At 61.2% G+C, this 10,548-nt stretch overlaps 1 protein-coding gene across 1 annotated transcript; it reads right to left on the reverse strand.

Annotated features, from left to right (window-relative positions):
- Window positions 1-281: 281 nt before the first annotated feature.
- Window positions 282-3,248, reverse strand: ELF3 (E74 like ETS transcription factor 3; the record flags this gene model as incomplete). The annotated part of the gene is made up of 8 exons (XM_082296251.1): window positions 282-402; window positions 530-725; window positions 873-989; window positions 1,543-1,632; window positions 1,756-1,869; window positions 1,963-2,046; window positions 2,275-2,496; window positions 3,086-3,248. 8 exons carry the CDS (start codon window positions 3,246-3,248, stop codon window positions 282-284), a joined length of 1,107 nt encoding a protein of 368 aa, XP_082152377.1.
- Between the last annotated feature and the right edge of the window lie 7,300 nt (window positions 3,249-10,548).

Here is a 10,548-nt window from a genome sequence, read left to right on the forward strand (position 1 = left end):
GCTTTGAAACAGCCCCAGTCCCTGCGGCTCCAGGTGGAGGTAGGAATCCAGCAAGGGAAGTCACAGTTTGCAATAACCTACTGGAGCCAAAATGTTGGCTCTGAACACCTCGGTGCTGGCAGCCACCCGCACACACGAGCATGCCCCTGCGAGGGTCGGAGTTCCACACGCTGCATGGGGCAGCAGCTTCCAGGTACAGCTGCAGGCAAAGTTTCCTGTCAAGGAGCCCAGCTCAGGGCTGGCCCTGAGGGGCTTCTCAGACCCTGGCTCATCCAGGACTCCTACAGCTCCTTGTCCCTGTTGAGCACCTCCTCTTCCTTCCAGCCGCTGGAGTTCTTCCCAAACTTGTACACCAGCCGTCGCCCATCCACTCTCTCCAAGATCTCTCGTTTGTAGTAATATCTGCAGGAGATGGAGGTGGAATCAGGGCTCTGGATGCAGCCCCAGGCACTGAGGAGCTGCTGGAGGGCTGGTGGGGCTGAGCCAGCTGTGTGGGGCAGGTGCCCCCAGGACAAAGCAGGGCACTTACCGCATGGCTCTGCTCAGCTTCTCGTAGGTCATGCTGCTGTTTTTCTTCTTCTGGCCCCAGAGCTGAGCCACGGCCTCCGAGCGCAGGAACTTGAAGACCCCTTCCCGCCGGTCCTCCCACTTCATTAGCCCCTCATTCAGCTCGGGGTGGATCAGGATGTCCCGGATGAACTCCCACAGGTGGGTACCTCTTGGGGCTGAAAGAGGAGATTGAGCTGTAAAGGAGGGAGGCTCCTGCAGGTCCTTGCACTTTGGATCTCCCTAACCGCCCCTGCCGAGGCTCATGGCCCTTCCTCCCATCACCCCCACGAAGCCAAGAGCCAAGGGCTGAAGGGTTCACATACAGTGCTTGCTCTTCCTGTTCTCCAGGCAGTCTCTGCTCTCCTTGCTGAGTTTTCGGGGCCGTCCCCGTTTCCGCTTGCCGTGTTTGCTGTCCCCTTTTTTGCTGCCTGAAAAGTGCTCTGTGCACACAGAGAGGGGCACATGTCAGGCTGGCCAGTGCATGCTGGGCCACAGCCTCCCCCTCTCTGTCCTCCTGGGGACCAGAAGTGCCCTCTTTTCAGGCCCAGGTACCAGGGAAATACCCCCTGAGAACAAGGTCGCCCCATTCCCTCCAGCCTCATTCCACCCTTATCCCTGACAGTATGCTTAGGGCAGCATGCTGTTCCTTCCCCAAACCCTACTGCTTCCTTGCATTCCTGGTAATTGCCAGTACCATCACCAGCTGGGATCAATACCAAACACTCATTTCTGTGCCCAGGATCCCTGGCTGCAGTCTTCACCCACCCCTTTCCCCCAGCATCACCACTGCCCAGCTATCTCAGTCCTGCCCTTCACCCTGCTCAGTGGAGAGAAACAGAAGCAGAGCACTCAGGGAAACAGACCTTTCCCTCCCTCCCAGTGTGAGGATGGGTGTTCAGGTGTTGTCCCTAAATCACTGCCAGGTAGGATGTGCAGAACTGCCTGGGACCCAGCCCTCTCCTCCCAGCTCCTGTGTGGAAACTAACAACTCACCATCAGGGAAGAGCTTTGATTCTGCAGGGTCAAGGTCGAGGTCACTTCCACCGGAGTCCTGAGAGTTGGGGCTGTGGGACATCACAGGCCCTGAGAGGCAAAGGATCAGGGCTCAGACCGCTGAGCATCTGGAGACTTTTCTCCTGGTTCCCACCACTTCCCCCACCACCAGAGTGCTGCAAGACCCAAACCCACCCTTGTCAAAACACTGACCTGAGACATCAGAGCTGCCTGGGGACATGGCACCCGGCAAGCAGGTGAAGTCTGTGAAAGGGTTTGTGGGCTTTAAGTCCTCCAGGGAGTCCTTGGCACAGGGATTTCCCAGCTCTGGAAGGGGCAGAGAAGGGAAGAAGGGATTAGCCTTGCTGCCATCGGTATGTGATCCCTGGGGAAAAGGCTGGGCCAGGGCCCCTCTCTTACCCAGGTGGCTGGAGTTCAGGAAGGTCTGGGAAGTCGCATCCTCTTTTTCCAGCAAATCAATGATCCAGTTCAGCTCATCAGAGGCTACAGGGGTGAAGGACTGGGATTAGCAATGCCTGTTCCATTTGAAGGGGAATAGTGCACACTGGGAGCTGAGCCCAGCCGTGCCTGGACTCTGGTCTGTGCCCCCACACCCTCCCACACAGCCCCTGCAGTGCCTGGGAAGCAGGGGATGCTGGGCTAGTGGAGGGCTCTCAGCCTCATTCCTCAAGCTGCCAGGCCTGCAGATGGAGGAGACTTTGGTTCACTCACTGATCTCGTGCAGGCGGTCGTAGAGCTCGTCCCCAAGGGGCCCAAAGATGAGGCGCATCTGGTCCCTGCTGCAGTGGCAGAGCGTGTGCCCATCCATGTTGCAGCAGGAGAAGTCGATGGAGCTGGCGTCGTACTTGTTCTTCTCCACATGGTAGCTGATCCACTCCAGCACCTGCACCTTGGTCCAGAAGTACGGGAGCTCGCTGAACCACTCCGGCTTGTCTGCAAGGGATGGAGAGCAGGGCTCAGAGCAGGCCGTGCCGGCACCGTGTGCCTCGTGTGGGCTGCCGGTGGCCACTGGACACCTGCTCTGGTCCAGTGGCGATCCCGCGGGGCACAGCAGGGCCCGCACTTGAAGAGCTGTAGGACTAAAGGGTCCTTAGCGCCCTGCCCTGCAGACAGCGGTGACCCCACACTGCCCGCACCCCTGGTTTCGGTGCCATTTGTCCTGTTGGTGCTGCTCTGCTGGGGTTTGTCATGCCCCCCTGAGCACCATCACATGATGGGCCCCCATCACCAGGATTATACTTCCAAACTCCAGCTCCTGGTGAGCCCTGGCAGCCTGTCCCCTGGCCTGTGCTGCGGGAGGAGGACAATGATTCCCCCATCTCCTGTAGAAGTTACACGTGCTCCCAGCAGCCATACCTAGGGCCACCCAGGGTCTCCTCCCACAGCCTTTTGGCCTTTCCCTGGGGAAACTGAGGCATGGTAGAAGCTGCTGACCTGTCCCAGTGGGACAAGGACCTTGCAGTGCTCTTCCTAGCCAGAGGCACTGCCTCACAACTGCCCCACTGCCACTCCCCTGTCCTACCTGTGCTCTGTGTGGGGGGCTGGCTGGTGGGGAGGCTCAGCCCCAGGCTGCTGTCATCCCCGAGGTGTCCCAGCATGTCCAAGGTTGGCTGCACCTCGTCCGGCTGGTACATGGCACTGATGTAGTTAGAGAAGATGTTGCTGATCTCACACGATCCTGCCATGGAGCTCTGTGCCGAGAGATGACAGTGAGCCCCAGCCCTGTGCAGGCAGGGGGACCCAGGCCTGCAGCACCTGCAGCACGCCAGCGTCAGGCTGGGTGAGGTTGGGCCGTCCCTCCCTCCACCCATCGTCGCCTCTCAGGTCACTTCTGCAGAAATATCCACCCAGCACCTGCTGGTTGGGGCTGGGGCCTGACTCACCACCTCCTCAGGGGCCAGGAGAGAGGGAGGCTGAGCCGGAGCGAGCTGGGGACGTGGCGTCACTGTGCTTGTGAAGAGCCCTGTCCCCAGCAGCCTGGCCTCACCCTGCTGGCAGCCAGCAAGAGGTGACAGCAAGAAGGTGGCTGGCAGAGAACAGCAACACACAGCCCCTCGGTGCGTGGGGGCTACGGGCACTTGGCCACTCCTGAGCCCCATGGCACAGCCAGCTGCCCCGCTGCCCACCGCTGGACTTCAGTGCCAGCAGCTCCAGTCCTTTCAACCAGTCGCCATAAGCACATCCCAAAAACTGCAGCCAGGACAGGACCAAGCCCCTGCCCGGCCCTCACAAAAAGCCAAATCGTGCTGTCTGCTTTATAAACCCTGGGGGCTGGAGGGAGCTGCCGTCCCGCTGGCCCCCGAAGGGCGTCAGCTGCGGTGGGAGAGCAAACGTGGAGCGAGAAAAGACCAAAGCGCATCCCCCGGTGAGAGCGAAGGTGCACGGGGAGGAGAGCAAAGCAGCTGTCCTGGCCTCAGGGACGTCACCAGGCCTCGGCAAAAAAAAAGCTTTGGTACCTTCTGTGATGGCAACTCCAGGAGCGGCGGGTAATCCAGAGAGGAGCAAGGGGAGACGGAGGCCGGGCTGGCCGCTAGCCACTGCTCATGGGCCCCGGGAGGCTGGTGCCGATGGGCAAGCCCTGCCCGTGCCTCTGCTTTTATAGCTTGGGCGGCGTAACAATCTGGCAGCCCGAGGGGAATTCCAGCCCCAAACGTTCATGCTCCCAGATCCAGGTGATTTGCATAATATGAACCACCGGGTCCCAGCCCTGAGCTGCCTTGCCGGGAAATCTGGGTTGGCCAGTTTAATCATTGTCAGAGCCCGTGCCCCACCGGTGCCCAGAGTTTCACCCACACTGCCTTCATGGGCTGTTTTCTTTGCTGCCATTTGCCAGGCTTATGTTTGTTTGCTCACAGCAGCAGGTTCGCTCAGCTCCTGCAGCCAAAAACACCCTGGGGTCAGAGCAGGCCCTGGGGCCTATGGATCCCTGCCTGGGGTTTGCCCGCAGGGAGGGAGCCAGGCCACTGCCGCCGGCCACTGCCCCCGGCCACTGCCCCTGGCCACTGCCCCCAGCAGCCTCCAGGCCTGGTGGGCAGCCCAGCCCTGGCAGTCAGCAGGGGTGTGTGGGTGCCCTGGCCATGCTTGGGGCCCAGGCTGGGACTGGCACAAAGCAGGCAGAGGGTCTCAGTGACCAAGCAGGACACGCGCTGGGGACAGGACACGCGCTGGGGACAGTGGTCTTTGTGGGGGTGGAGCAGAGACCAGGCAAGTGCCCGAGAATCGCTGCTCTGTCTGTCAGAATGGGTCGGGTTTTGCCTGGGGGAGGTCTGGGACAGGCTGCAGAGCTGGGACAGCCCATCCCTGCCGTGTCACACGCACCTGGCACAGACAGGCACACTCACCAGGGCATGTGCCAAGGGACAAGGCAGGGTTGTGGGATGCATTTGGGGAATTACCTGTGGTGGCTCTTGCCCCTCTGGCTTTGGGCAGGGGTACCTGTGGCCCTTTTGAGGTCTGTTACTGCTGGGTTTAGCCCTGTGCTGGCAAGGGAGGCCAGGCCAGTCCCAGCCACAGCTGGGCACCTCTTTGCCTGGTTCTGGTACTTTGCTGAGCCAGCCACATCCATGCCCCATCGGGCTGAGGCAATGCTGGGCACCTGGGAGCAGGGCAGACCCTGGCATCACACAGCCACCTCCTTGTTACTTCAGGGCCCTTATCACTTCAAACCATCTCCTGTGACACCACAGTGGTGACAGACTGTTTCAAACATGGATCCTGCACCTTGGCACGAGGACCAGCAAGGGCAGGGGGGCTCATGTCCTGTCCCCCTTGTCACATCCCCCAGCCCCGAGGCAGGCAGGGCCCGTGTGCCAACCAGGAGGCACCGGGTCCCAGCAGCTGATCACCTACCCCAGCTTCATTCCTCCGCAGCACAGTCACGAGTGCTTGGTGCTGCCAGGCCCTTTTGTTTCCTGGACACGCATCCCACAGGGACATCCCCGTGCCAGGGAGCAGCCCTGTCAGTCAGTGCCACAGGGCAAGCCAGGGCCACCAGGGTGGGCAGACACAGAGCCTGAACATGCATCCTGCCAGGGACTGAGCCCAGGGCTCCCCCGTGCCTGGGGACCCGGCTGCCCACTGGGGAAACCTGCCTGTGGTTGGAAACCTGCCCCTGGGGAAGGCTTTTCCACCCACCGCTGCAATGCTGGTGTCCCTGCAGCAGGGTGGGACGTGCCCACATTGTGCCAGCCCCTGGGCCACAAGCCAAGCGGTGATGAGGTGGCCATGTGGCATTTGGGAGTCTCCTGCCCGAGCCATGCGCAGCCCACCCGCAGCTCTTCCCATCGCAGGGAATCTGGGGGCTGCCTGACAGGGCTGTCTGGCACAGACCACCCTGAGCACCCCTTTCCCAGGTCCCCCTTCCCTGCAGGCTGACAGCGGCCCCGAGGGAGGCACCACAGCCAGTCCGTGTGCCCCGGCAATGCCACCCCCAGTGAGAGAGCTGCTCTCAGTGGGTGATACCCTCAGCCTCTGATGTGTGCCTGGCATGACGGGAGCCCTCCAGGTCCTTCTGTGACGCAGCCTGCCCCTTCCTTCCCCTGGGGTTTGGGAATCAGGAGGCCAGTGGTTCTGAGCAATCCTCCCCAAGCCCCTGCGGGTACCGTCCAGCTTTCCTGCCTGCAGGAATGCCCTTCCTGCCCCTTTGCCCACTGATGTGCCACAACCTGGGCCCTATAATGGGCCCTGGGGAGATCGCTGTGGGCAACACTCCCTGGAGATGCTGAAGCACTGTGTTGGGAGCTTGGGAGGGCATAAGCCTCTCCTGAGGTGTCCCCATGGACTCCCCAGAGCCACAGGGCACAGCAAGGTGCAGAATGGTGCCCATGGGACCCTCCCCTGCCCAGGAGTAGCCGCAGCCCTGATGGCTCTGAGCAACTCCACCTTGAGCCTGAGGATGGGTGGCACAGGGCTGCCAGCATCTCATCGCCAGAGCTGGTACCTCCCAGGGCTGTGTCCCTGCTGTCCCCTTGCTGCTAGCCCAAGCTCCCAGTGCACCTTCAGGTACGTGGGGTGCATGGCACAGGGTGCTGCCAGCCCAGGCTTGGCATCTTGCTGCAGCAAGAAAGAGGTGGCCATGAGTGTGGAGTGACATGGTGACTGGCAAGAAAAAGCATCTGTGGTGCCACGAGTGGCTGAGGCGCCAGGTGGGAGCAGGATGCTGCGGTGTCACCTGCCCTGCCAGGGGTAGTTGGGCCCGTGACACCCCCAGGTGTGTAACCCAAGGCAGCACCATGGTGGCTGTTGGTACGGAGGCTCACGCACAGGCGACAGCCATGTCACAGGCTGAGGGTGATGCAGGGCATGGTGCTGGGGGCTGGGATACCCCTGGGCACTGCCAGCCCCCTGAGACACCTCAGAGCTGCCTGGCACTGCTCAGCACCAGCCCTGCAGGTGTGTTTGAAACCCAGGCTGCAGCCCCAGGTTCTCAGGGTAGGGGGTGCCCAGGCAGGGGGCAGGGTTTGCGTGGGAGTGGTGGCATCTGGGGGTCAGCATGGGCACAGCCCCGAGGCTGGCAGCTCCCGCTCAGCTGCTCTGTCTGACCAGTTCAACCAGTGCCGGCTGGCTGGAAAAGAGAAAATGGAAGCTGCAGGAGCTGAGCCCGGCCCTGAGGGGTTGCGGGTACAGGTCGCTGTCCCCCTCCCCACCCTGGAGGGCACCACCACACACTGGCACCGTGTCACACATCCCCCCACTGCAACCCGCCCTGGCAAGGCCCCTGCCGGCCTCACCTCCCAGCATCTCCCCCAAAATCTCCCACCAGCAGGACCCTGCACTCTCCCGACATCCCCCATCCCACAGGGCCCTGCAGTGCACCCCCTTCTCCCCAGCGCCCCCCAGCATCTCCCCCCACCCCCTCAGGACCCCGAAGCCCCCCCCATCATCTCCCCCCACCCCCGGCAAGACCCCGAAGCCGCTCCCAGCATCTCCCCCCACCCCCGGCAAGACCCCGAACCCCCCCAGCATCTCCCCCCACCCCCGGCAGGACCCCGAACCCCCCGTGTCCCCCCGGCCACGCTCCGGGCGCCGCTGTCCCGCAGCCAGCGCTGCCCTCTGCCGGCGGCCCCGCGCCACTGCCCCGCTCGCAGCCCTTCCCTTCCCCTTCCCCTTCCCCTTCCCCTTCCCCTTCCCCTTCCCCTTCCCCTTCCCCTTCCCTCCCCATTACAAAGTCACCGAATGGTTTGGGGCGGGAGGGACCTTTAAGGGCCCCCCCTGCCATGGGGAGGGACACTTTCCACTCCCCCGGGCAGGACCAGAAGGGCTGCGGCCACAGTCCCCCCTCCCCATCTCTCCGCCAGTCCCTGGGCCAGGCACATGGGAGCAGGAGGGGATGGGAGGCTCCTGGCTGTGCTCTTGCCCTCCTCAAAGCCACCTCTCTGCTCCGTCCCTTCATGTCAGGAACATTTTATTTGCAAAGACAAAAAGGCAAGAAACAAACACAGCCATTGAAAAACGTACAGCAGGAGACCACAATAACTTACACTATTTACAGGAACACACCAAGGTATAAAACACACACACACATCTCGTGCTCTGACAAACCCAGCCCGGGGCCAGGCTGCACAAGCCCACAGAGACAACACCAGCCTTCACAGAGCTGGCCTCTGGAAAAAGCTCCGAGTCTGAAAAGGCATCTGCTATTGTGCTCCTTGTGCGGAAAGGAGTGATGGAGCAGGTGACACAGTGCTGCAGCTGCCCCAGCCTTGTGTGGGGCTGCACCTGGGGGTCCCAGGCCAGGTGGAGCAATTGGCAGGAACCAGGGCAGAGCTGTGATGGATGAGGGGACAAGCCCTGGGGCAGGAGGAAGGTGCGTGGCTGTACTTTTCTGGGAGCTGGGTCTGTGCTGGCCTCTGTCCCAGTTACAGCTGGAGCACCATGCAGCACCTGGAGGGGCTGGGGGTCCTCGTCCCTTCCCAGAAGGGTGAGGGGGGCTCAGAAGGGCATGCAGCCTGCAGGGGATGGTGAAGCTCCAGGGAGCCTGTGGAAAGCAAGTTGGAACCCTGTGCTTCACAGGGGTCATACCTGGGCTCTGTTCAGCGTGGGGCCGGGGAGGGACTGGTGTGGGGCACTGGGAGAGCTCCCTGGGAAGCAGGCACTGGTTTTGCAGCACCAAGGCAGGAGGCAGCATCTGAGACCCCAAGGCAGCTGTGCTCAGAGGTGGTGGGGAGGAACAACGCACCTGGGGGGGACAGGATGGGAGCCCGGAGCTGCCATTCCTTGCAGCTGGCCAGCCCATCCTGTGTCATCAGGGCTGTAGGTGACAGGGAGGGGACACCGCCCAGGGGGGGCTCACAGTGGTTTGGGGATCCAGTGCTTTTAGGCTCCTGACACTTTTCCACCCCTGTTGTGCAAAGCTCAGCTCTGGGGCAGCCCTGCAGCCTCTGCAGAGCCTGGAGCTGGCCCCTGTGTGCTGGGGTTGAGGAGACCCCCAGAGCGAGAGTTAGGCCCTGGGGAAAAAAGCATAACCCAGCAGCTGGAGGAAGGACTGCAGGTATGATCACACCCTTGTCACAAAACAAGGTGCCCAAGGGCAAAGAAAAATGAGGTGCATGGCACGAAGGCAGCTCCAAACTGTCCTTGCCCTGAGGGGCTGTCAGAGGGGCTCTGAGACCACCAGAGGGGACTTCAGTGGTGCAGCAGGGCCCCTGACCCCTGAGGGAGCAGCCAGCACAGTGCAAAGGGATGGAACAGCTCACCCACGGCCACCGGCAGGCACAGAGCCCTCATCCCAGCCCAGCTCCTCCTCAGCTGTCTCAGCCCACGGTCCCAGTCTGAGCTCTGAAGCGTCAGAGTCCAAGGGGCCGCCCCTCCTACACCCAGCTGCGTGTGGGGACCTTGTGCTTTACTGTTTGGGAGGACCTGCACCCCAAACTGACAGGGTGGCTCAGAGCTCCCCAACCTCCTTGTGCCAGGGCAGCGAGGTCTGGCCCAGGGCAGCCCCCACCGTCAAGCTGGGGACAAGCTGGGGACTCCAGGGCTACCCTTGTTTATGTTCAGTGCCTGGGACTGAATCTAGACACAGCTACGTTTCCTAGGAGTGAAAAATCAAACATCACACACCAGAATCAGCTTCTCACAGACCATGCCCAGCTTGAGCAGAGGCTTGTACAGCACCGAGTCCCTGCTGCCCTGCAGCTGCAGCAGGCTCTGGAACATGGTGGCTGGAACCAGCCCATTCCAGCAATGTGCTTTGCACAGACATTTCCCAGTCGAGAACTTCATCACATCTACAGAGAATATCTGTGAGAGCAGAGGAAGAAACACGGGCTGAACTGAGCCCTTCAGAGTTCCCTTTCCACCCTTCTGCGGGACAAGATGGGAACCACATCCAGGCTGCCAATCAACCGAATAACCAAGGGCAACACCACAGATCCTCGGACCAAGAATCCCACTAGAAATGGGAGCAAAATCTCGGTGTTGCCACTGCACTGGGGGATCCCACTGCACAGGTGGGAGCTGGCAGTGCAGGGGATGCCAGCCCTGCTGCCCTGCCCAGGAGGAGGCAGGGAGGGGAACACAGGGGGTAGCTCAGACATGCAAGGCAGGAGTGAGGCCACCAGTCCCCAAGATGAATTCAAGTGTCAAAACCGTAACAATAACAATAATTAAGAGAATAAAAAAAAAAGTCTTACACCACAAACTCCCCACCCCATCCCCAATACGAAACCCAATGACAACAGCACCCAGCTTGCACCGTGAGGTAGCTAAACCAGATCAACACCCAAGAAATGCTCTTTTGCATGAGAAACAGCAGCCCACACAGGTACTGAGACCTACACACACACACACACACACACACACACACACACACACAGAGCTATGGGATCACAGTCAAGCCTGTCCTGGTTCCAGCCAGGACAGAGTTAATTTTTGCAGTAGCCAGGAGGGGATGTGGCCAGAACCCCTTCTGTACCACCTCATGTCATTACTGGGGCAGGGGGACCGGAGTCTCTTCCAGGGAGAAGGGATCTCTTCCCATCCGGGTAG

This window comes from Coloeus monedula, assembly GCF_965178545.1.
Source record: "Coloeus monedula genome assembly, chromosome: 23".
NCBI classification, from domain to species: domain Eukaryota; kingdom Metazoa; phylum Chordata; class Aves; order Passeriformes; family Corvidae; genus Coloeus; species Coloeus monedula.